At 53.9% G+C, this 27,577-nt stretch overlaps 1 protein-coding gene and 1 pseudogene across 7 annotated transcripts in view; one reads left to right on the top strand and one right to left on the bottom strand.

Annotated features, from left to right (window-relative positions):
• Positions 1-27,577, bottom strand: part of NRG2 (neuregulin 2) — a gene marked incomplete at its 5' end in the record, with an annotated part of 178,173 nt that overhangs the window by 22,773 nt on the left and 127,823 nt on the right. For 5 of the 6 annotated variants that reach the window (XM_079703624.1, XM_079703626.1, XM_079703625.1 and 2 more), the window contains 3 exons: positions 1,010-1,130; positions 7,180-7,298; positions 14,244-14,415. In XM_079703624.1, the coding sequence (XP_079559750.1) occupies positions 1,010-1,130; positions 7,180-7,298; positions 14,244-14,415 (412 nt within the window). The remainder of the gene's footprint in view (positions 1-1,009; positions 1,131-7,179; positions 7,299-14,243; positions 14,416-27,577) is intronic. The other variant, XM_079703628.1, reaches the window with a different exon arrangement.
• LOC307052200 (large ribosomal subunit protein uL22-like) lies at positions 11,601-12,141 on the top strand (annotated as a pseudogene). The gene has a single exon. The product of its transcript is annotated as a large ribosomal subunit protein uL22-like (transcript).

Here is a 27,577-nt window from a genome sequence, read left to right as displayed (position 1 = left end):
GCAGCTTTGGCACATCGCCAGCGCCCTAGGCTTGGGCTGCTTTGAAACCCAAAGTTGTGAACTAGGCCTCCCTCCCTCTACTCAGGATCCGGCCAGAACCTGTGCTGCCCTCACCAAGCTCCCCTACCTGTTCCTTGCTCACCCACCAGAGAATCTGTCAAGGGGGCAGTGAGGGCCCGGCTCCCAGAAGATGTGGCTGGGCCTGAGCAAGCCTTCCCTGATCACTGTGCTCCCACCTACCCTATTTGCTATGGGTGGGGAGCAGGGGGTCCTCAGCTCCTGGGAGTTCCTTCGGGGCAGCTCTTGGGGGGAGGCAGAGGCCCAACATGAGCTTTTCCTCAACCCTGACCTCCCCCACTCAGCCACACCCAGAGTGATGTCCTTGCTGGTGGCCCTTCACTCCCCAGAGAGGGGCTAGGGACTGAAGTGGCACAGGCAGCAGCCAGAGCATATCTGGGCACTGGGGTCCTGCTGGGCAGGGAGAAGAGCCAGGTCCTGAGGCGAGCACTGTGGGCAGAGCCCTCGTCTTCCCTCAAGGCTATGAGAGCAGAGCTCAGCTAGCAAGGGCTCTGGGACGTGTGCCCTACCTGACCCTGCCAGGCTCCTCACTGCTGGGGAAGATGCACCCTGGGTAATGTTCATCAGAACAAAGTTTGGAAAGTTGCTGAGAGATGGGGAGGGGAAGAGAGAGAGAGAGAGAGAATCCGGTGCCCCGGGCATAGACTGGTCTCGCCACCTCCCTAGAAGGTGTTGGTGAAAGGGTGGACATTGGAAGATGGGGTGGGTAGGGGCCTGGGAAACTGGGACTGCAGAAGCCCTGAGCCCTTTAGAGCTTACATCTCCCTGTATTCCAGGAAAGGGCTAGGAAGTGGGGCAAACCTCCCTGTCTACACCCCTTGGAGACCCCCTATTAGTATCTTGAAGCTCACTTTTCCTAGAGCCCTCCACTTCTGCCCCAGCCTCTCTCCCCCTGCTCTTGCCCCCATGCCTGCCCCCACTGGTGACTTACTTGCAGGAGAGCTGGTTGATGCCCTCGATGTAGTAGCAGACGCCTCCGTTGACACAATAGGACTTGGCTGTCTCGTTGCACTTGCGGGCGTGCCCCGACCAGGATGATAGGGTAGTGCTCACTGGAGGTACGAGAGACACGTGCCGGTGACCCACTGAGACCACCTCTGGGCCCCAGGAATCACCTCCTTCATGGCCCATCTCAAAGCTGGACGATCAGAGACTGTAGGAATGGCTGGGGTCGGGGGAAGGTCTGGTGGTCCCTCCCAGGAACAAGGCCAAGGGGAGGCCACCGTGAGCTTGGACCATCTGCCCAGCACCACCTTGCACCCTCGCTCCAGTCAAACCTTCAAAGGCTGGGAAGATTTTCTTTTTGTGGAGGGGATGAGAGGCTAGCAGAAACTGCTCCATCTTCTGGCATAAGGGCCCACCTCTGCTGCTTGCCTGCCTGCCTGCCTGCCTTTCTGAGGGCTCCGCTGCAGGTGGATGAGGCACCATGTCTTACGTGGGGGGCAAGTCACAGGGGTTCAGGGAGGAGACATTTACATCTGTCTGCACTGCTGGGGCTCTCATGGACCAGGGCGTGATTACAGGGAGCTGGGCTTTGAGGGGAATGGCACCTTTTTGGGCACTGTAATTTTCTGCGATCTAGGGACATGTGGGGAGAACCCTAGCTTCCATCTCTCCCCTCTTTGTCCCAGAGTTGGGCCAAGCTGCCCAGAAATGCTACAAAGGCCGCTATGCGCGTCTCCATAAGCATCCCGGGCCGCCTTCATGTCCTCCCTCACCAGGCAGCCTCCACCTCCCCCACCAGGTCAGCTGTTGCCTCTGGAGGGAGCCTCCAGGCCTTGGACAGCCCAGACCGTAAATCCGGGGCTTCATGTTGCTGGGGAGAGGGCTGGGGGACAGCTGGGATGTGGAAACTAGGTGACAGCAAGACTGGGCTTCAAGGCTGCTATCCCAGACTGCACACCTGATGGCTCAGGTTCGTTTGATAAGTGAAAATCACAAAAGCACTGCTCCCCAATGGGATGGCATCCAGAAGCCTGGTTTCAAGTGAAAATTCTTGCCCCAAATTTCAGTCTTTATCTGTTAGCTAACCTCTTAGGCTGTGTATCCATATTGGGCAGCTAGAAACCGGTTCCTGCCCCCCCCACCCCAGCTTCTGTGGCTCTGAGGGCCTCTCATGCCCACCCAGCAGTGGCCTCCTGAGGTGGCCCGTCCTACCTTGGCCGGTCCTGTCTCCTCAGGGGTACTGAGTCTCCACCATCCCCCGAAGTAAGTGGGGGGATGAGAGGAGGAGGAGGAGGGCAGGCACTTGGCGCCCTGAGTGTTTAGACGTGTGGGGAGACAGATGGAGCTCGGGACTGGGAGTGTATACACAGCTCTGCCTCTGTATATGTCTGAGGAGCTCGCTGATAAAACCCAGCGGGTAGGACCAGCTCCCACCTTCCCTCCACATCATGCCTGCTGCTGGTCTGGCATCCTCGAGCCCCACCCCTGCTGACGTCTCCCACCTCTGCTCAACCCCACACAAGGCTGGGACCCACATGCTTCTGGGTCAGTGAGACCCAGGGAACTAAGAAAGGGACAGAGAAGACAAACAGCTGAGGTGACCACGCCTGTGAGTTATAAAATCTCATTGCCGGGAGGACCCTAGAGGTTGTCCTGCCCTTCGGTTACATTGCCAAGGAGGAGTGAGGAAAGAGAGCAGGGAAGGGCCTTTCAGAGTCCAGTGTGTGTTGTAACAAGGCCTCAGGGCTCCTAACGTCTGGCTGAGCATTCTCACCAGGCACCTGGTCCCTCATAGAAGAACACGTCAGCACCAAGGCTTGACGGGAAGACGAATGCAAACACGACGTGGACCACGGGCCTGAGTCCTCTCATGGGCCTTGGCCAAGCCAGAGAAATCTCAGGCCAGCTTGATGCCCTCTGCAGCCAGGGGTGGAGGAACCTGCCCAACGCTGGGCTGCATGAGCAGCGGGCAGGAGCGAGGATGGTGGCAGGACCACAGCCGCATGCTTGGGCCTGTCTACACGCACGTCTGTGCTCACTGAGGCCTTGGGAGGCAGAGGACGACTCCTGAGGGAAGACAGGGCCCCGTCTTGGGATCCATGGCCTAGGGCTGCCAGAACCATGTCATCACGGGGACTAGGCTGGGGCCCCAGAAAGGTAAAAAGGGAGGGCAATGGGGGAGCCGGTTGTAGAAGGTGTGGAGGGAAATGACCATAGGCCTTTCCACCTCAAAAAGAAGTACCTTGAGGCCACCCCTGTGACGGCAGGGCCCTCCCAGCTCACGGCAGCCAACTCTGCTGGTGGTGAAGGCTCACGCTAGAAGATTTCCACACTGAAGAGGTGCATTCGTGCTATTCCAGCACACATGGGCTCCTAAGGCAATGTGTTACGCTCCCTTGTCAGCCTATTCGTATTTCTTCACTGTGTTCTCCCGTGTTTGGGGATGTGAAGATGACAAATGACCTCCAAGTGGGAGAATTTGGCCGCTCCCTGGACACCACCGCGGGGATGGCGCTGGGCCACCCCAAACTCAGCTCCCACTCATCTGCCCCAGACACTTGTTCCTCTAGCCTTGCTCATCTCAATGACTGGACAGCACAAACCAAAGGCCTAGAGGGCATCTTTGATTCCTGGTCCTTCTCTGTCCCCCTAGCCGTCCATCACCGAGGGCTGCCTTCCTACCTCCTCCTGAGGCTCTGTCCATGTCTCAGTACCGCCTCTGTGGTCTCTTTCTTGGATGGCCACAGTCGCCTCCTCACTGGTCTTTCTGCCCTCACTCTTCCCTTCATCTCTAACCTTTCACTTCGCAGCTGCTACCAAAGTGGTCTTTAAAATATGTAAATTGATCAATCGCTTCCATTATCAAAACCCTCCAATGGCTTCCATTCATATTCATAATAAAGTCCCCCTCCCTTCCCCAAGTCTAATCTGGGCCTAACCGCCTCTCCTGCTTCATGTCCTGTCCCTGTCTTGCAGTATATTCAGACTCCACTGGCTTAGTCCAGCTCCTCTAAGAGGCCACGTGCCTTCTTATCCAGGACTTTCGAAATATCAGTGTCTCAGAGAGGCTGCTCAGGCTCCTCCTTTATTCCTTCCCTTAGCTTTGTAACTTCTCCTTGTAGTGCTTATTCTAACAATTAAAGGACTAGTTGTGCAATTACTAGCTGTCCAAAGCTTAGCTCCTCCACTAGAATGTAAGCTCCATTTGGGCAGAGGCCATGTCTGTCTGCTTCACTGGTGAACGAACCCCAGTGTCGAGCACAGCGCTTGACATATAATAGGTGCTTAACGAATATTTACAAATATTTCTAATGAGCAAATGGACATCTGATTCTTGAGAGAAAGGTACCTTCTTCTACCATCCCAGGGTCTAGTCTGGTCTCCTTGGCTGATGATGATATCTTTTCTGTAGGTTAAAGCACTGTCTCTTACTAAATGCAAATACTCCTGGAAGGTCATTAGGGAAATGAAAATCAAAACCACCGTGAGATAGCACTTCACACCCCCTCAGGTGGCTGTATTAAAAAAAAAAAAAAAAAGGATGGATAATAACAAGTGGTGGTGAAGATGTAGAGAAATGGGAACCCCCCATACTTTGCTGGTGAGAATGTAAAATGGTGCAGCCATTTTGAAACACTGCTGGTCATTCTTCAAAAAATTAAACATAGTTACTATATGACCCAGCAATTCAACTCCTAGGTGTATACATACCCAAGAGAACTGAAAACATATGTCCACACAAAAACTTGGACACAAATGTTATAACAGCATTTTTCATAATAGTCCAAATGTGGAAACAACTAGAATGACGCAACGACCTCAGTTGATGAATATATAAACAATGTGGTAGACCCAGGCAATGGAATTATTATTCAGCCACGAAAAGGAAATAAGTACTGATACTACTACAACATGGAGGAACCTTGAAAACGTTATTTTAAGTTGAAGAAACCAGTCTTGAAAGGCCACATATTCTGTGGTTCTATTTATATGAAATATCCAGGATAGGTAAATCCATAGTGGCAGAAAGGAGATTCTTGTTGCCAAGGGCTGGGGGGATTTAAAGAAAACACCTGGGAAGGATAAACCCAGGAAGCCTCTATCAGCCATTAGTATCTTGGTGTGAGTGAGTTTATTGGGTCTCTGAAGAGAAAATGGGCCGGGAAGGAGCTGATGCTGCAGAGATGTTCTGCCTGCTGCCAGCCACTGCAACTGCTTTTCTCCCTTGTTCTTGGAGAAAATCTCTGCTCGTCTTTCAAGGCCCAGATCAAGTGTCTCTTCATCCTGTAAGGCTCCCCTCCTGCCTGCCTGGGATGTCCCCTCTCCCGTTGTTAAGTTGCCTGTCTTTCCTCTTCAGTGTGTTAGAACAGGCGGACGCTTTGAGTTCAGGTTTTAGCTTCCTGCCATTTGAGGGGACTTTGGGAGCCAAGACTGTGAGCCCTCAGCGCTCAGAACAGCATCTTGCTGAGTTAGGCCTCGCTGAAGGCTTGAGTTGACAGTACACATGGGTGCGCCTGTGATTAAACAGCTAGCCTTTCTAAGCCCCCAGGTAAGGGGCAGGCCCAGAAGCCTCTCCAGGGCTTCCACGATCCTGTGACACCCCAGGTCATACCTGCCTGCCCTCTGGGGCAAAGCCAGGCCCAGCCCGATATCCCAGGACTTAGTACAGCCACCCCGGGAGAGTCCACCCGCAAAGAAAGTTCGTCAACAGGATGAGAGCTGAAGGATGATCTGATAGAATTGGAGAGAGAGATATACAAGACCACAGAGGGCCGAGGAGTGGCCCAGGAGTGGGGCCTGCGCTGGGTATGCGCTGCGCTGTGGTGGGCTGGACTGGTCAGGAGGATAGCTGCCTGGGAGAGATGGCGCAGGAGGAAGAATAAAAATGGGAAGGAGAGGCTGACTACAGTTAGGGTCGGAAAGGTCATTTGGGTCGGATTTGTGAGAGCTGGGCTGTGGGACCGAGTCCTTGTTCTTTGGCTCCATGGGTGGGGGAGTGACAGGGCAAAAGCATCTTGAGGCTGCTGCTCTGGTCCAGGTTCAGCAGGGATGAAACCTGGGCCAGGATTGCCCCTGAGGTGGGGTTGGAATGAAAAGGACAGACGTGAGTGAAAGATCCAGAAAGAAGACGGACCAGGACTAGCAGACTCAGACCTGGTAGATCCAGTGGTAAGGGAGATCGAGGAGCTGAGAGGTTGGGAGGACAAGGGAGGTCCCTTACAACATGGCAAACTGGGTCCGAGCCAGGCTCTCCTCTGGGGGTCACAGGGCAGGGTTCTTGTTAGACTGTGCTGGGTGTAGGGGGTACTGGAGGGCTGTCTGGTGGAAACACAGGGGATGAAGGGAGATGCAGGACTGGACTCTGTGCTGGGAGCAGGACTGGAAGCGAACCCAACAACCAGGTAGCCAAGTGGTACGTGGAGGCTGGGTGTCAGTAGGAGGAACGAGAGCTGTGGGGTTCTGAGGACTCAGGCTAGAGTGGAGGGGGCGCGGCCTGAGTACAGGCAGCCTTGGTGACTTTCCAGTCAAGGGCAATAACCAGAGGACAGCCCAGCAGGGAGGCCGCCTCCATGCCGAAGCTGGAGCTGCCTCTGAGGAGGGGGGAAGCGAAGGGTGCCGTGGGCTCCTGACCTTGCACGTTTCCCAGGGAGGGGATGACCTGTGGGAGAGGGTCCTGCCATCCCTGAACTGAGGCTGCCCCCAGGGGCCCGGGGCACCCAAGCCTCCCACCCGTGGCCCCGCGGAGCCGGCTGCCTGCACTCGGGCGCCCAGCAAAGCAGCGGGCAGGCAGCCCGCACGCACCCTGGGTCTGCCTCTCCCCGGAGCCCCACTTCTGGCAGCCCAGCCTCCCATAATTGCCTTCTAAAAATATCCTTCCCCCCACCCCCACCTCTTGATTTCAAAATATTTAGTTTTCAGGGTATTTAAAACGAGAGCTGGCGGCTCTTCCAGGTCCAGATAACAAAGCTAAACATTTATGCTTCGACTGCATTTCTCTGAATCGGCTCAGATCTTGGGGCTTGATACAGCAGTGGCAGGAGGGAGAGGAGTCAAGTGCAAGATGGATCATGTGCGGGCCTCCCTAGGGCTGGGGGGCAACTGGCCCACCCCACAGAACCCCTCTAAGACCCCTCCCTTCGTTGGGGGACCACCTACCGCTGTTGACGAAGAGCCGGCCCCTGACGGTGTCCTTCCCCAGGATGTTCTCAGCCTCGCAGACATACTCCCCAGCGTCCTCCACCTTCACCTTGTTGAACTGTAGTCGTGAGTTCTTTCTGGTTAGGGTGGGGATAAGAGGTGGAGAGGCGTGAGCCAGGGCTTAGGTTGGCCGTGGCTCCCCAGCAGTCACCCAGAGGTCATCTCTCCCTGCACAGCCACAGCGTCTACGCAGCGTGGACGGGAAGTAGATTCCCTCCGACCACCATTGCTGGGGTCCAGGTGGAGTGCAGAGTCCCCAGGGCTGGAGGGAGACCTGGGCACTCAGGAGAACATGGGATTCTAAGTCCATGAATCCTCACATTCACTTCTCCAGGGCTGGGCCTTCTCTGTAACCATTTTTCTAGGGGAGGAAAGTGGAGTCCTTAGGAAGTCGCATGGCCACCTCCCTCCTCTGCCTTTAGTGCCCTTCTCTCAGGCCCGCTGCGTCTCCCCCCACCTCCTTCCAGTAGAGCAGCTGCTGGCTCACAGCTACCTCAGCCTTCCCTTAGAAGCGGCAGCCCCGTCACTCTAGATAAGCCAGGCCTATTTCCAGATACCCGGCAGGGCCACCGATCTAACAGGTTCCCATGGCAACTGTGCCCAGCCTCCCAGTCCAAACCTGTAGCTCTCTCCTGCCTTTGTGTCGGCCCTGCCACTAAGGGGCACTCTGTGGCCTCCCCAAGGGGTTTCGCTTCATTCATTCAACAAATGTTCACTGAGTGCCTTCTGTGTGCTGGGATCTTGGATACCTCAGGGAACAGAAAGATCCTATCCTCAAGGCCTGACTTGACCCTCGTTGCTAATCTGGAGGAGGACAGGGCAGGACAGATGGGAAAACTGAGTCCCAGAGGGGCTTCCGGACTTGTCCAAGGGTACCCGGCAAGACACTGCAGAGGTGGATAAGGAGCTGGAGTTGGTGAGGACTTGGGCCCCGAGCAGCTCATGGGCTGTCTCCTGGAGCCTGATGCTGAGGCTGACCCCTCTGTGGAGGGCTTTGCACCCAGCCCTGTATGCCACGAGTTGTGGGGCGAGGCCTGGGCAGAGACTTCAGTGCTGTGGGTGAGTCCAGGGCACCTGGCCCTGCTTCCCCTCTTCCTTCTGAAGACTCTGCCAAACCTCTCCTTCCTTCCGTGGGCTTCCCTGCACTTGCCCGCGGTGCCTGGGCTCCGTAGGATCTGTTCACATCTCCCATCCCTCCCTCTGCCCCAGTACTCTTTAGGGCTAGTCTGAGCTCCGGATTAAACCCTGGGACCCCAGCCTGGTCCCCAGGGGAAACAAAAAAGTAGCATGAAAATTTCTTAACATGATGTAACCTCCTCCTCTTTTAGTCCTGAGTTAAAAAATCAGATTCCCAGAATATGCGCAGTGGGTTGGAGGTGTGGTGGCATGGGAGGTAGGGTAGCTGAGCTGTCCTGCCTTGGGCCCAGGGGTGGAAAGACAGAGCCATGAAGCTGATGGGGGAAGGTGTGGATGGTGAGCAGAGAGGCTGCACCAGGGATGGAGGAGATGGCAAAATGACCCACATCCCTCCCCGGGCTGTGCTTTGGGGACCTACCTGTCTCCTGAGCTCCACCTCAGCCTCTGATGCTGGGCTCTTCCCAGACCTCCTCATTCCAAGATCCCCCAAACCAGCCTCCATGAGCTTGTCTTGTCAAAAAGGCCCTGTTGCTGTGGCGATGTCCTTGCCGATGTTACAGTGACAGCTGCCTGACTCCGTTCCACCCCTCCCGGCTCATGCCGTTCTCTGTCTCCTTGGCCTGGTGTCTGCCTACAACCCTCTTCTGTCAATTCAAGTTTGTTCTCTTCATTAAACAGAGCCCTGGAGGCCCCTCTGGCTAAGACAGCATTTCCTTCCTGGCTCCAGCCTAATTAGATGCCACAGATCTCAGCTGTCCCAGAACCAGGCTTCTGCTTCCTGAACACCAGCTCTTCCCTGACATTAGATGAGCAGAGTAGGGGATCACCTGAGGGTCTCCGGGTCAAGAAGGTATAGGGGACACAGACTCAGAACCTCCTTGTCACCCACCCACAGCTGAATTCAAAGGAGCTTCCCTTACACGACACGACATGCAGCAGGACAAGGTGGGGCTAGGCTCACAGTTACCTGGAGGAATGAAAGCTAAAACCAGAAGGAAGGGCTTCCTGCATGAAGGGGTGTGAGATGTGTGGAAAGGTGGGGGTGCAGGGAGAGCCCCTCCCCTTTGACGTGCCAGAAAGAGGCAAGGGGACATAAACAATGACCCCTAGGTTTGCTGGATGCAGACATCTTGGGTTACCAGGTATGTGATGATCTCCCCAGTTCCAGGAAGGTGGCCCCAGCCTTGCACAAGAGGCTCTGGGGTCAGGGATGAAGGGTAGGGCTCTGTGGGGCTCTCAGGCCTCTAAAGAGTGCGGGCAACTACGTATCTCTTCTCCTCACTCCTAACTCCAGTCCGAAGCCCCAAGGACTCAGGACTCCCTCCCACTTTCTGGCAGGCCTAGTGCCCGCTTGCTAGGCCGACCCAGGTCTGCCCCTGTGATGGACACCCCTCCCCTCCTTCCTCAGCCAGTTTTCTGCTGGCAGGGACTAGGGATCTGGGTGGCTGCTTCCTCCACCCGTCCGCACGTTTTCCTCAGTGCCTACCTCCTGCTGCCTGCCCGAGGGGCCAGTTCCAGCCTGCCCCTCATAAATAAGGGAACACTCGGTTCTGCGTGGGTGGGCTCCATGCCCAGGGCTGGGGAGGGGGACGGTTTTCTCCTGGCACAGGAAGCCTTGGGTGAGACACCTCAGCGGGGCAGCCCTAGAGACAGGCGGCACCCACTGGGAAGGGATCTCCGTAGACCAAGAGTGATGTCAAGACAGAGTGTGGCCTGGACAGAAGGGAGCGCTGGGAGGGCCACAGTGCAAGCTGCAGTGTGGGCAGAAGGAAAGAGAAGATTTTGCCGGAAAGGAGACTCCCGCCCCTAACCGCTAGCCCCCATGCCAGGTGAAGTATGTGTCTAGAGGCGGCAGCTCTCTGAGTCACAACATGGGAATCAGAAGTTCTCCATCATGGCCCCTCCTCCAACCCATCACCTCACTGCAGGGAGCCCAGGGGCATGACGGGTGGAGCAAGGCAGTTTCAGAAATGCAGTAGATGGGACAAGGTCCTGACAGGAAGGGGGCAGAGGCACACTTCAGGCTCTCAGGGGTCCTTAGTACCCAGGAGGAGACCCAGATGATACGACCAGGCTGTTTCAGGACTGGGTGACCCATTTGTCTGATGACACTGAGGCTTGACCAGGACAGTAACTTGCTCAAAGGCCAACCCAAAGGGTGTCCTGCCCAGTCCTAATGTCACCCTGCACCCAGGAGAGGAGAGCTAGTCCTGCAAGATCCTCATCAATTCACACCGGAAGTAGACCTCCTCTGCCAGGCCACACAGGAGAGAGGGTGTGTCTGGGCGGTGGTCTTGGAGGCTCTCATGCTGGGAGAGACAGCCCCCCAACCATGCCATGAAGCCGTGTCTAAGGCACTGTGGGAGGAGATGGTGAGAGCTTGCTGGAGGGCTCAGGAGTGTGACCCAGAGGATGTGACATTTAAGCCGGGCCTTGGAGAATTTTGCAGAGGACAAGGTGAGAGGAGGGGAGCGGGCACTGCCAGCACAGAGAACAGTCTGGGCCCAAGTCCAGGGGTCAGGAGCACCGAGGTGTAGGTGAACAGCGAGGCGGTGAGTTACAGGCCAGGAAGGGGAGCGTCAGAAGGGCCCCAAGACCTAGGCTGTCCTGGCATACTGCAGGCTCTCGAGATCTGTCAAGCAAATGAATGAATGATCAGATATGTGCCCTGTTAGAAAGATCATTCCCTGTCAGAGTCACAGGGGTCAGTGACTCTGTGGACCCCTCGAATTGCAAGCAAAACCAGGTGTATAAAGCGCATGTTTTCTGAAGCAAGGGTCAAGGCCTTTACCAGATTCCCCACTAGAAGCTAGACTAGAAACTCTGTGAAGGTGGGGACCATGTCTGCTCCGATCCTTGGTGCATCTCCAGCCTCTGATAGAGTGCCTGGCACACAACTGTTGCTCAGCACATGTATGTGAGATACAGAAATGAATTCACAAAGGGGCCTGTGGCCCAGAAGAGGTGGGGTGTGGTCAAGAGTGAGACCGTGGAGGAAAAGAGGCTAAAGGCAGGGAGAGCAGAAGTGGGCAGGGAGAAGGGTGCCCCCTTCCAGAGACGGGGTATCCACCTGGAGGGGACGGCATGGGGGCAGGTGCTGGCCAGCGGGCAGTCTGGTTCTGCCACAGCTGAGAGGAGAGCACAAGGGGCAAGGCGGAGAGGCTAGACTGGGCCATTCTGGGTTAGAGATGTCTGTGGAGCTTTTCCGGTAAGCAGCCTGAGGTGACTTCTAAAAATTCACTATTGACCCAGAAAACCCCACAAAAATCATGCAAATCATAGAGGTTCAAGTCTTCGTGTTCACTTTAAGAACACTAGTGAAACTGCCCAGGCCATTAAGGGTATGCATATCTGAAAAGCCACCAAGTATCTGAAGGATGTCACTTTACAGAAGTAACCTGTGCCATTCCATCATTACAATGGTGGAGCTGGTAGGTGTGCCCAGGCCAAACAGGGGGGCTGGAAGCAGGGTCGGTGGCCCAAAAAGAGTGCTGAATTTTTACTGCACCTGCTCAAAAATGCAGAGAGTAATGCTGAATTTAAGGGCTTAGATGTAGATTCTCTGGTCATTGAGCACATCCAGGGGAACAAAGTCCCCAAGATGCGGCGCAGGACTTACAGAACTCATGGTCGGATCAACCCATACATGAGCTCTCCCTGCCACATTGAGATGATTCTTACTGAAAAAGAACAGATTGTTCCTAAACCAGATGAGGAGGTTGCACAGAAGAAAAGGATATCCGGAAGAAACTGAAGAAACAAAAACTTACTGCCTGGAAATAAATGCTGCAAAAAATAAAAAGCAAAAAAAAAAAAAAAAAAAAAAAGAGATCTGTGGGGTATCTCCGGGATGGTAACTAAGTGTTTACCTGGCAGCATGGGTCTGGAAAAAGAAAGGCCATCAAACTAGAGATGGAGGCTTGGGGGTCATCAAATATAAGAGGGTGAAATCACCTACCGGTGGAGAGGGGAGAAGAGTGAAGCCCTGAACACAGCAAAGTCCCAGCATTCATGACGCCTGACAGAGGGTGTTCAGAGGCACAAGAGGACCAGCAGGAGGACCACAGGGGCAAGGAAGCAGGTGGCACCCATGCCAAAGGCTGCTGAGAGGCCTGGCAGCTGGGAAACTCTGAGGTCACAGGGTCTGTCAAGAGCCACAGCTGCGGAGAGAGTTGGGGTTGTATTTACAGGGCAGATTCCTGCAGAGCAAAGAGGAGTGGAGGATGAGCTGTGTAGAGTCAGTGGGCGTGAAACTCCCTCCACGTGGTGATGGAGGGAAGGAACAAGATGGGGCAACAGCCGGAGGAGGAATGGGAGGCGGCAACGTGGAGGGAAAGCTTTTAGAGAGGTGATGTTAGCAGTTTGTTGGGGGAAAGAGAGAGAGAGGCTGAAGTCACCAAACAAAGGAGTTTGTTGGTGGCACAAGGGCTCTGTGTGTGCAGGAGGATGTGGGTGAGTGTGAGGGCCACGTGCGGATCAGGAATGGGGATGAGGATGGGCCATGTTGTGGACTGTTTGAGAGTAATGCGGCCGGCAAGGAGCACCCCGTCTCCTGACTTCTGCTGTCTCAGTGAAGTAGGGGGAAGGGGAGACGGGGCCCCCAAAGCTGTAGAAGCCTGTCCACTCCTCTCTCCAGCTCAGAGCCAGGCTTGGCGGGGAAGGGGTGAGGTGGCCTCAGAAGGTGAGCTTGATGGGCAACCTGTAGACTGGTGACGCCCCAGACCCCCCTCCTAAGTTCCCTTAGGAAGCAGTGTTTTTTCAGCCATAAACCTTTGATCTGCACCAAATCCTCTTAAATTACTTTCTGTTTTCTGCCTGGACCACTTTCCAGGGTGACCAGTCCTGTCTTTGCTCCCCGTTCTCACAAAGAGAGTCAGAAAACTGGAAGCCCTGCCCAGACCCCTGACCCCCACCTCCTCTTTCACAGGTTTCGGAGACTAAGGCCTGAGGGCAGGACCCATCCGGTCACCCAGCGAACCAGGAGCAGCCTGAGCCCGACCCCTTTTCCATCACTTTCTGTTGTCGGACAGGTTGGAGGGTCCTCTAAAATCATCTTCATTTGCATTTTGCAGGGGTGCGGAGGAAATGATAGCTCCTCTGGGGGGGCAGGGAAGGCTGGGGTGTGCCTCAGCCAGAGAGGGAAGTCCACAGGGCCCTCAGGGCCCGCAGAGCAGAGGTCAGGCTTGTCCTGCCTTCTCACAGCCCCTCAGGAGAGAGGTGAGGGGCTGCCCTTGGACTTTTGGCTTCTCTGGTGCCCGGAGCCCCCTGTCTGGCCAATCCAAGATGGAAGAGAGGCCACCTTCCACAGCCCAGAGACCCTAGAGCTTCAGATTCTCTTCCCTGGAGCACTGACTCAAAGACTAAAGTCAATTTCCATGTCACGGGGGAACTGTCTGAGATACAGACTCCTCCGACACCAGTCAAAGACACGTGCCTTTCCCTTACCTGGCTGTCTGCCCAGTGACAGCTTGCTGAGCTGAGGAACCAGCCCATCATCACACGTGCCCTCCCAGACACATTCTAGAGTCAGGGTCCTTCACCAAAAACTGCCCAATGGTGGGCTTTCCGACCCTGTGGCAGGTCCTTTGAGAAGTTTTATGCACAAGATGGGACTCCACAGTTAAAGCTGACTTGGACAATCAAATTGCCTTCAACCATCCAGGGACATTAATTAAGCAGGTACCGACGTCTGCAAGACGCTGGGGCAGCATCACCAGAGGGGCTGGAGCTGCAAGGAGAAACTGGGCGCCACAAAAGCGGGGGGACTGGAACTGGTTCCACGGGTGGATCTGGGGGCACAGCCCTGGGCTCTTCCCGGCTCAGGCCCCTCCTTCTGAGGAAGGATGGGGGGTGGCTGGGTGGATGGAGGGAGGGATGTCGCTCACCTGCCATTGCCGTACTTGATGCGAATGTCGCGGCTGCGGTTGAGCTCCTTGCCGTCCTTGAACCAGCGGTAGGAGGGCTGGGGGTTACCGGCTGCTGTCTCACACTTCAGTGATTGCTTCTCACCCACCTGTCCCGTCTGGCTCTTCATCTTCTTCAGCTTGGGCCGTGTGGCTGTGGGGATACAAGGCAGGAGGTGAGCGTGTTGGTGGTGGGGCAGCACCAAGCATGCACAGCAGAGGAAGGGTCACTGTCCCTGGGGGGTGGGGTAGAGGGTGAGCCTGGGGAGCCACCCCTCCTGGTGTCGTTTCCTAGTTCAAATCAACAAGCCTTCACAGAGGGTCTGCGATGATGTCAGTGTGGGTACGCCTATGGAGAGTTTTCCTTCATGCCTGGAATGGTACTCAGAGCTTGATACACATTAGCTGATGAAAATCACCCTGTGAATTCACTGCAATGATTAAACCCATTTACAGCTGGGGAAAACTGAGGCTCAGAGTGGTGAAGTCGCTTCCCCAAGGGGCTGGAACTGGAATTCCAACCCAGGTCTCCTTGACTTCAGTGCCATGATCTAATTCCTGTCCCAGACCCCCAGGCCTAGGCTGGGCCCAGAGGACACAAGTGGACCAAAATGACAGACACAGCTCCTGCCCTCAGGAAGTTCAGTCTAGCAGAGGAGCTGGAACCTGGCATTGACATCACAGTGTGGTTTATGGAGGCCTGGGGGTGCTGAAGCCCAGAGGGTGTCCCCAGTCCAGGTTGGGGGAGGAGCTAACTCAGCTGAGAGCTAAAGGATGGGGGAGCTAGAAGGGAGGGAGGTGGTCCAGGCTGTGGTTTATCAGAATCGCACGTGGTCAGCAAGGTGAGCTGCCCTGAATGGGTGAAGTGGTGTGGCTGTGTGGGGGATGGGGCCTGGGGCTACACTGGTGCGCACAGGGCTGCAGGGCTGCAAATGCCAAGCTAAGAGGCTTCTCCCATTTTTCTTGAACACCATTCTGTTTCCACCTACCCCGGTCTCCCATGTTTCATCTCCTTGCCCCCCTCCCTCTAACAACCCAAAAAAAGAAAAGGAAAAAGTACTCTGTTCTTAGGACAGTGATGGCAAGTCCATGCTCCCTGCTGGGGTGTGTGATAATTTCCACTGGGACAGCCCTGTAAAGGATACCCAGTGCCTTTGTGTGTGCTCTCATTTGGTCACCAAGCTCTCTGTAAGGCAAGTGCCGTGCTGACTTAAAGGGTGAAGATTAGACTCAGGTTAAGAAACTTGGCCAAGGTCACCCAGCCAGGCAGCCACAGAGCCCAGGTATCTGGATTTGCAGTGTGTCAGGCTTGTAGCAGGCCAGTGTCTCCTTTGCAGCCTCAATGGCTCTCTTTGAGGAACAGAGAAACTGGTTGAAGGGAGGGTCTGCTGGGGCCAGAGAGTTGTCTGGGGACTGACTGACCCTGTCTAGGCCATTGGTTCTTCCCCCACCAGTTCAGAGTCACAGCTCGAGCTGGCTCTGGATAAAGACAGGTGAGAGGGCCTGGCTACAGGGGCCCTCACTGAACCTAACCCTGGGCTGCTGCTTTTAGTAGTGAGTAGATGAGTGTGGGGTGCAGGGGCAGAGGGAGCACGGAGAGGAAGTGCTCCCGAAGCCTTAGAAAATGTAGTCCATAGATTCAAAAAAACGGTGCTTGTGAAATGATTTTGTTCATTTTAGAAAATTCGAAAATACAAATGGATAAAAGAAAATAAAATCATCCATTATCCTAGTACTTACAAGTATTTAAAACACACACGCACCTACACATCTATTTTTAAACAAAGTGGGATCAGTGCCAGTAACATGTTTCTTTCATGTAATGAAACACTGTAAGCCTTTCACCTTGGCATTAAGTATTAATAACATTTTGCAAACTGACTTCTATAGGACAGGCATATCCAGAAAGAGGATAATAGATACTACTTAAGAAAACGGTTCCATGAGCAAATCAGTTTGGGAAACATGTGGGTAAACATTAAAGAAGTATCTTCTTTGACTTCAGTATGATTCCCCAAGTAAGGGTCTTGGAGCTTTTTTGGGAAACCCTTGACTTTATTTCCTTGAAATGCTATTATCTGGAATAAGTTCTATAACATAACAACTTATGTGTGTATATATTTATAGATATATAAATATTTTAATAGAGAATATATTCACATGATTCAAAATTCAAGAAGTGAAAAGGGGTATATGGCTTAAAAAACAGATCTCCCTCTAACTTCTGACCAAGGCCACACAGTTGCCTTTCTAGAATGCAATCAATTTTATCAGTTCCTTTTACATCCTTTCAGAGACCTTTTAAGCATAAACAAAAACCCCTAGTATTTACACACACATTTTTTCGCTATAGCACCATTTTCAGGGTTGCATAATATTCCTGAATGGGTGAATCAGAACTTATGTAACCAATTCCTATTGTGGAGCATTCAGCATACATTCTCCCCTGCCTCACCACACCCCATCACAGACAAGCCCAGAGGAACACCCCTGCAGCTTCATCCAGTGTATATATCTAGTGCACATCAACCTTTGCACATATCCAGTGTATACTGCTGTACGGGCAGTGAGGCTCCTGACTCAGACTGCCTGTATTCAAACCCAGGCTTTGCTATTTGTTAGTTCTGTGTCCTCAGGCTATTGCCTTAATCCTTCTGTGCCTCAGCTTCCTCATCTGTAAAACACAGGTGATAAAAACAGCTCCTACTTCATGGGATGATGACTGAGGATTATATGAGATAAGGGATGTACAGCCTGGCACGCACAGAGCATTTAATAAAGGTTAGCTATTACTGTTATTATTATCCACAATTATTTCCTAAGGCAATCTTCCTAAAAGTGGAATCGCTGCACCAGAAAGGTGTGCAATCTTCCTCAGCTTTACACGTTGCCAAACTGCGTTCTGGAAAGGTTGCACCAATTTGTACTCCCACCAGTGAACGATGGGGCCTGTTTTTTCCACACCCTCACCAACATGAGGTATTATCATGTATTTAACCTCTGCCAATTAGCTAGGCAAAAGATAACGCCTCTTTGTTGTTTTCATTTGCACTTATTTGATTCCTGGTGAGGCTGACCGCTTTTCATAAGTGTATTGGCTCATTGTATTTCTTCTTTTTGAATTGCCTGTTCTTGTCTGTACTCTTGTTTTTCTATTGGGTGCTCATCTTCTTTTTTTTTTTTTTTTTTTTTGTGGTACGCGGGCCTCTCACTGCCGTGGCCTCTCCCGTTGCGGAGCACAGGCTCCGGACGCGCAGGCCCAGCGGCCATGGCTCACGGGCCCAGCCACTCCGCGGCATATGGGATCCTCCCAGACCGGGGCACGAACCCGTATCCCCTGCATCGGCAGGCGGACTCTCAACCACTGCGCCACCAGGGAGGCCCTGGGTGCTCATCTTCTTACTGATCTGTAAGAGTTCTTTATAAATAGTAAGGCTATTCACCTTTTGCTACAGTGTTTTTCCCCAATTACCTGCTTCTTACGTTTTTAAATGCTGGTTTATTGTTTTGGGGTTTTTTTTTTTTTTGGACACTCGGAGGTTTTATGTGTATCAACCTATCAATCTGTGGGACTTTCTGGAACTTCATTATTCTAGTGTGATTGAAGCCCTGCCTCAGCATCCTTCTCCCTTACCTACACCCCACCGTCCTCTGTCTGCTTGTTCTCAGGGCCCAGTCACTCCTTATCAATAGTTATCAACCCTAGATGCTAATGAGAACCATATGGGAAGCTTTAAAAAGTGTGTCAGGGGCTTCCCTGGTGGCACAGAGGTTGAGAGTCCGCCTGCCGATGCAGGGGACACGGGTTCGTGCCCCAGTCTGGGAAGATCTCACATGCCGCGGAGCGGCTGGGCCCGTGAGCCATGGTCGCTGAGCCTGTGCGTCCGGAGCCTGTGCTCCGCGGGGGGAGAGGCCACAACAGTGAGAGGCCCGCGTACCGGAAAAAAAAAAAAAAGTGTGTCAGTGCCAGGGACATTGTTCTGGACATTCTGAAGCAGGATCTGTGAGGATGGGTCCAGGTATGTGGGTTTTAAAAACATATAATAAATATGTAACATACTCTAGGCAAGAGCACGTATTGTAAGTGTAGAGCTTGACAGCTGGCTGCAAGCTGAACACATCTTCACAGGTGGCTTTGCTCCAAGATTGGGTTGACACCCAGTGATCTAACTTCTTGGTCACCTGGTGACCTGCAACTAGGCTCCGCCCCCTCCTCGTGAACTGGGGACACAGAGAGCTCTTCTCAAGTTCTAAGGTGCCTCCTTCCCCTGCTTGGAGAGTGTTGACCTTCCCTGAAGTTCTGAGGTGAGGGAGACCTCTGACCCCACCCTCCCCAACCCAGGCCCCCTTCCTCCCAATGAGCCAGGGCGGGGGTGGCGGAATACCTGGTGGGAGGAGGTGGTGCTTCCTGACAAGTCCTGGCGCCCTGTGCCCTGAGCCCGAGGCCACTGCTTAATGGTGGTGGTAATGGTTACACAGAGACTGACCCAGAAACAGCAGACACGACCCCAGTTCAGAGGGCCCGAGGAACTGGGGGCTTCAAGGTCGTTCCCTGCCACCAATGGGAAACCCAGGACAGCATTTCAGATCACAAGGAGGCACCCCATCTAGTGAGAACCTTGTGTGACCTGACCCGAGTGACAGTCCACTCACTTCAGAACAACCCCATCCAGTTCACTTTTTCCCCATTCATTCACCCTACTATATGCCAGGCACTGAGTGTGCAGTGGTGAACAAGGCAGATAAACTTCCTGCTCTTGGGAGCCTGCATCAGAGTGAGGAGAGTAGATAATAGCAAACAATCTCAGGAAATATGAGGCAGTAATAAGCTCCTGGATAAAGGCCTTGAGGGGTGAATGAGCTTGGTGAGTTCAAGGGATAAAAGAGGCCCAGGTGGCTAGAAGATTCTGGAAGGCAGGGGAGCCTGGAGAAGTAGGCCCAGGTGACTGACATGAGGCTGTGTGAGCTAGGACGAAAAGTCTGGGTTTGTTTTGCCTCCCCCTGCCACTTTTTATGTGCTTACTAGAAAATTTTAAATTACATATGTGGATCTCATTATATTCCTGTTAGACGGCACTGGGCTAAAGGATGATAATAAAAACAACCATGCATTTCAATCATGCTGTGTTCTTTACGAAGAGTCTTCTTTTCTGTCTCTTGACAGTTCCTCACGAGCATCATCTGAGATACTGAAAGACTATGTCTCCTGCTCTAGCAGCATCCAGTCCTGGTCCCTGTTCACAGATATCTTAGTTCACAGCTCTTTGAAAGCCAAGGATGTGTGTTTTGAAAAGGAATGGGACCCCGCGAACAAGCTGCATTTTTTACTTCAAGCAAGTCCCTTGGGGAGAGGGGCGGCAGCCCAGGAAGAACACCCCGCAGGTGGCACTGGGAACATTGCCCAGAGGACCTCTGTACCCTCACTCCTGGGCCTGGAGCCCTGTCAGGCTTTCTGCAGTGAGGAGTGTGGACAACCTGCGCAAGACGGCCCTGGAGTTTTGTAGATGTGATGGGAGGTATCAGAGGCTTATAAGTCGGGGAATGACTTGATCTTACTTTACTTTCTGCATTTTAAGCTCGTTCTTATCCTGAGCCACCACTGCTTCTCCCACTGCATCCCACTGGATTCAGTACCAGGCCCTGGGAACACCTGGGACAAGGCTAAGAGGCTGCTGACACAGCAGGCCTTTGAGGAGCTGAAGATAGAGCTTACCAGCCCTCAGACATGAGTGGGCCAGCTCTAGCCCCAGCCTGGGCACCATCTCTGAGCCAGGTCCAGTATTGTCTGGGTCACTTTTATAGCCCAGGGCCCAGAATGCAATGCTAGTGTGAGGTATGGAGACCACTGTACCGTGTCCCTAGAGTGTCTTGGGGTCAGAGCTGAACCAAGCAGAGAAACAGTCTTCCGGGGTGGATGGGATCTGTCAGGACAAGAGCTGAAGCAACCCAGTGGGTAGGCTCTCACCCCCTAGTCAGTCAACCTGTGTTTACTGAGTGCTACTATGTGCCAGGTCCTGTGCTGTCCCAGACAGAAATGATCTAGCCCCGTATGGAGCAACCACTCCTACCCACCAAGGAGCTTAGCTTGTTCCTCTCTGTTATTGTTTTGTTACATAAGAAATACATTTTTGTTGTAGAAAAATTGCACAATGTGGGCTTCCCTGGTGGCGCAGTGGTTAAGAATCCGCCTGCCAATGCAGGAGACACGGCTTCGAGCCCTGGTCTGGGAAGATCCCACAAACCGTGGAGCAACTAAGCCCGTGCGCCACAACTACTGAGCCTGTGCCCTAGAGCCCGTGAGCCACAACTACTGAGCCCACGTGCCACAACTACTGAAGCCCGCGTGTCTAGAGCCCGTGCTCAGCAACAAGAGAAGCCACCGCAATGAGAAGCCCGCACACCACAACGAAGAGTAGCCCTGGCTCGCCACAACTAGAGAAAGCCTGCGTGCAGCAACGAAGACCCAACTCAGCCAAAGATAAAATAAATAAATAAATAAATGTATTTTAAAAAAATTGCACAGTGCAAGTAAGGAAAAAGAAAAGCACATTTAAATCCATTCAATTACCACCAGAGAGAAAACCACTGTCAACATTTTCAAATATTTCCTGCAAGACTCTTCTCTTGAAAACGTTTTATAGCCTACTTTTCTTGGTTAACATAAAGACATTTCCCCAAATCTAGAAATACAGATCTAAATCATTTTAAAGGCTGCATAATATTCTGTTGTTCAGAGGAATTTGTTCGGTCGTCTCCAACGTTCTGCTAATGTGAACAATACGGCCATAAACTTGTCTATAAATTCAGCTTTGCAGCCAAAGGGAGGGCTCACAGTCCTGAGGGTCTGTGCTTATTTCCCCACACAGAGAGGGGACCCTAAAAGTCCAGCACACAGGAGAGCAGACAGACGAGAGGCATCAGGTAGAAGCAAGAGGGCTTCCCTGGTGGCGCAGTGGTTGAGAGTCCGCCTGCCGATGCAGGGGACACGGGTTCGTGCCCTGGTCCGGGAAGATCCCACATGCCACGGAGCGGCTGGGCCCGTGAGCCATGGCCACTGAGCCTGCGCATCCGGAGCCTGTGCTCCGCAATGGGAGAGGCCACAACAGTGAGAGGCCGAGAGGCCCGCGTACCGCAAAAAAACAAAACAAAACAAAAAGAAGGGGGTGGAGATTCCCAATACCCTGCTTCCCCGGGGCTGCTGCTTCCCCCGGGGTGCGGGGGCAGACAGCAAGTTGATGGCCTAGGTGGCCCTAGGGTGTTGTTCAGCCCGTCCTTCACCACCTCTAGTGTCTCCTCAGACCAAACCCTGTCTACTGAGCTCCCATCTTCCTTGAGAGGTCACTTCGTCCCGTTCCCGTCCCAGTCCTGCTGCTTAGGGCCCACCTAAGCAGCAGGACTAGGGCTCTCTGGAGTAGGGGTGTGGGCGTGTGGGGAGAGCTGTTTTGGCAGCTTTCTAACAACAAGAGGAAAGTCTCTCAGGGATGACCCAGGTCTCCACAAAAAGATCTCCCTTGATAAGGGATCCCGTAAAACCTTAAGACACATCTCAGTTGCCACGAGTCGGGCCATATGGTTAATCTGGGGGCTTCTGCTTTCTCATCACCCGATGCCAAGCCGGGGCACCTGGCCCGCATCTGTGTGGCAGGGAATCCCCAGAAAGCACCTCACTGAAGAGAGCAACAACAGTAAGAACAACCAGGGCTGCTCCTTTCCCACATCCCAGCCCCGAGGCCAGGCAGTACCGCTGCTGCCAGCAACTTGACCTCATTCCTCTCGGCAGTGGGCGGTGGGTGCGGAGCCTGCAGAGATCTGAGAGCAAGACAGACGCCTGGGGCAGGGCCAGGCAGCCCAGCCAGGCGGACCAGGCCAGGACTCCCTCCCGACAACCAGGGCGCAGGGGCAGCGGACTCCTAAAAGGGTTAATGGTCCTCACCTCATGACTCAGGCTGAGCAGTCTCCTTTGCAGGGCAACACGTGGAGACAATGCGGCCAGCCTGCCTGGCATCAAAGTCTCCCACTGTCCTGCTGCTGATGGGCTGTGGGCCAGCCCCCTCCCCACCCCTCCCCCACCCAGAAAGTGACCGTGAGCTATGGGAGGTTAATTACAGACTCCAAGTTCAAATGAGAAAGAAAGAAGAAACAACAACAACTAAAAACACAGCTGGTTTAAGTGAGCACAGAGGGCCTACTCTGGTCCTCTGGTCCACCGGCCTTCAGGTGTCCTCCTGGGAGCCTGCGGAAAAGCCATTTGATACCCACAGGCCGGGCCTCCCAAAGGCAGTGTGTCCCTGCTGGGCCTCTTGGCTTTCCCTGAGCCACCTTTCCTCAGCCAACCAGGCCCAGCCTGGTGCCTGGGCTTGCCTTGCCCGCTTCTCACACCATCCAACAAATATCCACCTCAGTCCCTATGATGTACCAACCACCTACCAGCCATCAGGGATATGGTGCTAAGCAAGACAACGTGGCCGCTGCCATGGGCTCCACTGAGGCTGAGAGTGGAGTGAAAGCCAGCCCAGACCTAATGGGCTCTTAGCTCAACAGGCCAGGTGTCTGACACCTCAGCTACAAGGTAGAGAAGAGGGGCCAGGGCTGGCTGGGGATGGGAGCTAGAGACAGCAGATGCTGGTCCAGGGCGGGTGGGTGAAGAGAGGGGAAGGAAGGAAGGAGGAGGACACAAAGCTTGGCAGCTCCAAGAACAACTGAGATGGTTCCTGCCTTAAAGCCTCGCCTGCCCATCCAGAAGCACCCATCCACCCCTACAGTGCGAGGGCAGGGCAAGAACAGGCCTGTCTTGACCACCAGGGCCAAAATTATGCCCCTCCATTCCCCAAGCCCCTTCTGCCAGGAGCCCAGCGGCCTGACAGAAACACTGCCGCCTCGGGACCCTCCCAAGACAGAGATGCCCAGCCCCGGGAGTCAGGCAGGTCTACGCCACAGTTCCTCACCTAGGTTCAGGGCTGAGACATGGGGACATGAGCAGCAGAGATGGGGGACTGCGGGGGATGTCACCTATGTCTGGGGAGACTGCACAGGTTCACAGAGCAGAGGCACCAGTTGCTGGGGTGGCATACGGCTCCCTGGTTCTTACCAGCGCTCGGGGCACAGACCGCAGACACCTAGAGTTGGCACAGAGGAAGTCGTGCATAACAGAGGAAAGAGCGGTAACCGAGGACACAGTAGTTCAGGTCTTTGTCCTGGTCTCCCAATTTTCCAACTGTTCGCCCTTAAGTAAGTAGCTTAGCCTTTCTGTGCCTCAGATGACTCATCTATAAACCACACTCTGCCTATTTTAGAGAAATGGGGCAAGAGAAAGCTCTCTATGGAGGGATGGAAGAGATTATCATCTCTTTGGCTGCTGGAGGTAGAGGTAGGGACAACAGAGATGACAGTCCTGCAAGGCCATTACCATTTGCCCAACTCTGTTTAAGTTCTTCATTGGGCAAGGATGGGCCCTGGCCTCGGAGAACCCTCTGGAGAAGGCCTGCTGCTGATGGACTAGGCTATCCCTTGTTCGAGGAACCCAGAGAGAAAGAGAGCTGAGGAGGGGAATCCCAGAGTCTCTTTCCCCTTTGGGACAGGTCTGCACTTCCCACCTCATCAGCCTGGCTGGAGAAAGTTGTTCCTGAAGCTCTGGGTCAGCGGAAAATGAAGTGGGGGTGGGAAAAGGGGAGGCACCTTATACACCAGACAAGACTGGCTTCTCAACCTGGGATGCATGCAAAGCCACAGGATGACCTCAGGGCCTCTTTCTGAAGGGTTTGCCAAGCTCATTAGTAAGGAAAAGCAGCACCTTTGTATTAAAACAAACAGATCTATGGTGGAGTACACTTGCAAGTTCATGTGGATTTTTAAGATAAAATAAAAATACAAGAATTCAAAGAAATGTTGGGTTTCAGGGGAAAAAGTCTTAGCAGGCCTGATACAGGTAAGGATACAGGCCTACGTGCTCACCAAATGCAGACACCTCAGTGGGTTCTGGGGTCCCCCACGTTGCCAGAGGCCTGGCCACCCTCCCTACAAGTTATCCTTGGAGAGTTCTGGCCTAAGCACTCTGGAGCCTGGGAGGGCTGAGTTGTGGACTTTGTGGTCCAGGCTAGTGAGACAGGGGGGTGGAAAGAACTCACCCTAAAACAAATCACTGTCTGGATCTGCAGCCAGTAGCTCACGAACAGCACGGGGGAAAACCAGTTTCTCCATCTTCTCTCCCAAGACTGCTCATTCTCCTGAGTTCCCGCTTTCAGTCACCTTGTCATCTGTGACAACTCTGTGTCTCTCCCCAAAAGTGGAGACCAATCACCTTCCACCAAGCCTCACCCTCCTAAGCCTCCATCGTCTGCCAGGCCCTGGTTCAGGCTATATTGGTCCCCCAGCCCAGAGTACCACTCTGGGAAGATTCACCTCTGTGTGCCTCTCCGACATTCAGAAACCCTCCTTGGCTCCATGATGTCTGTAGAAGGAAGGCTACGGGCCTTCCTTGGCTGGCAGCCAGGGTCCTCAGGGGAAGCTTGCTTGGTCAGTGAATGGCCCCTTCCCAAAAACAGCTCTCTGCCTTTTCCCCTACTGGTTCCCTTCAGGAATTATATATTCCAGGCAAACCAAATCACAGGCTGATCCCCAAGCGTGCCTGTTCTGTATTTTGCCTGCCTCCATGCCCTTTGCTCATGCTCCGCCGCCATGTCTTTCCCCACAGAAGCACAGTTGAGAGTGTCAGACACACAGGCTGGGGGTCAGACCAGTCTCGGCTTGCATTCTGGCTCTGCCCAGTGTCTTGTATAACTAGACAAGTTACTTAACCTCTCTGAGCCTTTAGTCCCTTGTCCGTAAAACAGGAACAATCTCATCCGCCTCTTAAGATTGTGGTGAGAAATAAATGGGGATAATGTATGTCAAGAACTTAGCACAGTGCCTGGAACAGAGAGATAGCTCAACAACTGGCCCTTCTTATTCATCTGAATCCCTCGAGATCACCTCAGATGGCATGGCCTTCTCTAATCCACCGAGCCAGAAGCAACCTCTGCCTTGCACAGACTCCCTGAGCATCTCACCTGCCCTACTTTGGGCTTTCTACCTCAGAGCAAAGTGGGTTCTTACCTTTCTAGACTGTGGGACCCTCAGGGAGGGGATGTGTGGGAGCCCAGCCATACTCCTGGTGTCTGGCACTGAGTAGGCGCTCACTGATCACTGGCTGAACAAATAAATTAGTGACGTAAAGCTGGGCTGTGACTGATGGGTGCCTCACAGTGGCCCAGGTCAAGACTGCTGCGAGCACTCAAGGGAGGGTGGGGTCCCTTGACGGCCAATCCCAGAGCCCTTTCCCACCCAACACTCCTCCGCAACTCAGTCCTTTCCTTCCCCCTCAGCCAAAACAGGCATCTGCCCCAGGATAGCAGAGCAGATGGTGCAATCGGGGCCTCCCGGAAGGACTACTCTTGCTCAGCCCACCGGGCTGCTCGACAGCTGAGGGGCCCCCGGCCGTGGGCAGGAAGCTCAGCCAGGGCAGCCTCTTCCCATGAGACTGCTCTTCTTCAAATAGGAGAACGGGCCACAGGTGTCTATGTACAGGGGTGAAAGCGCTTGATAACGGCCTCCTTCATTCATTCGCTCAAGCATGTACCGGGCACTCAGGACGTGTCGGGTACTGAGGGTCACGTGACACGGTCTCCCTGTTGGGGATTCCAGCTGAGCGGGGTACTGCCCACACAGTGGGGTCGGTACTGTGATGGGGAGGTGCTGGGTGATGTGAGGGCACAGACCATACACCTCAGCCTCCCTCCTCACCCTGAGGGCCAGGGAGGGCTCTGCAGAGGGAACAAAGCCTGTGCTGGGCCTGAAGGGTGACAGGAGTTGGCCAGGAGGAGGGAGACAGTGTTCCAGGCAAAGGGTTCAAAGGACCAGGGCAGGAGACCACAGTGCACTCAGGGAACTGAGACCCGAGGCTCAGTGGTCGGCGGGAGGGGGCAGTGTCTCAGGAAGCTGTTGCTCTCTTTCTTGCCCGGTAGCTGCCAAACCCTTTACCTTGTGGTGTGTGAACTTCTCTGGGCCTCAGTTTGCCCATCTGTACAGTGAAGGGACTGGCCCATGAGCTCAGATCCAGCCTTGCCTGACTGGGCCAGAAGTCACCGACCTTTGGCCAGGCCCAAACCTCCAGAATCCTTCTAAAGTGTTGCCAGCTGGTGAGCTATCCCAAGGCAAAGCTCATGCGCCCTGTACCCACCCATCACCATACACACATCCTGACTAATCAGCTGGGACTGTCGAGGAGCCCTGGCCGTGTCCTCCCCTTGCCCAACCTGCCACAAACTGGTGGTGGCTGACGATGCCTCAAGAGCGGCTCTGGGAGACCAGGTCAGCCTCCTGCTCAGAACACTTCACTCCGTGCTGTTTCAGAGAAGTCTAAACTCACCAGCCTGACACTCAGAAAACCTGTTTGGCCCTGTTGATCTCTCGCTCCTACACACCATGTTCAGCAGCGTATCTTTGGGATTGCACTTTATTTTCCAAACACCCTCTGTTGCCCCCTTTTGCTTACGTGGTTTCCTCAGCTGGAACGCCAAGCCTCTTTAGATCTCTCCAGCACAGTGCTTCCTTTTGCCAAGGTCTACCTCAACCCCATCTCCTCCAGAAAGCCTGCCCAGATTCCTCTGATGGGAATGAGTCTCTCTTCTTGCCACTCTGTGTCAGCCCTTGCCAGGCTCGACCTTGCAGCTCTAGGTCTGTCCCCATCTCTCTCAGCCCACAAGGTGGCGACCCCATTCCCCTGACAGCCCCCAAGCATGGTGCCTGGCACAGGTGCCGTGGGGCTGGCATGCCCTCTGCAGGGCTCTGCCCTGGGAGGCTGGGCCACAGCTTAACCAGTGGTTCTCATGCTTCAGCACGCATCACAGTCAACCAGAGGGCTTGCTAAAACTGCTGGCCCCCATCCCCATGGTTTCTGATTTAGAAGGTCAGGGGTGGGGCCCAAGAATTTGCATTACTAGCAAGTTCCAAGTTTATGCTTTAAACCAGGTTCCCACTGGTTGAAACATTCACCTTTTGCACAAGGGGTTCCACAGGACCAGAAAACTACCCAGACTGGTGCGAGATCTCACTGGACTCTGGATCCCGAGCTTGGTTTCTGCTTAGACTACTTGACCATAATAACCTCAGGCTTCCCAGGTGCTCCTCCTGCCTGTTGGTACAGCCTCAGTGCCTTGGGCTGCCCCTCTGTCAGTGCTCCATGGTTCCTATTCACACCTTACTGCCACAGTCACACTGCAAGCTCCTTGTGAGGGCAGGGACACAACATGCCCATCTCTGTACCCTTACCCTGCCCAAGA

This window comes from Hyperoodon ampullatus, assembly GCF_949752795.1.
Source record: "Hyperoodon ampullatus genome assembly, chromosome: 4".
NCBI classification, from domain to species: domain Eukaryota; kingdom Metazoa; phylum Chordata; class Mammalia; order Artiodactyla; family Ziphiidae; genus Hyperoodon; species Hyperoodon ampullatus.
The sequence above is the reverse complement of the archived record's forward strand: the minus strand, read 5'-3'. Positions and strand labels throughout refer to the sequence as shown.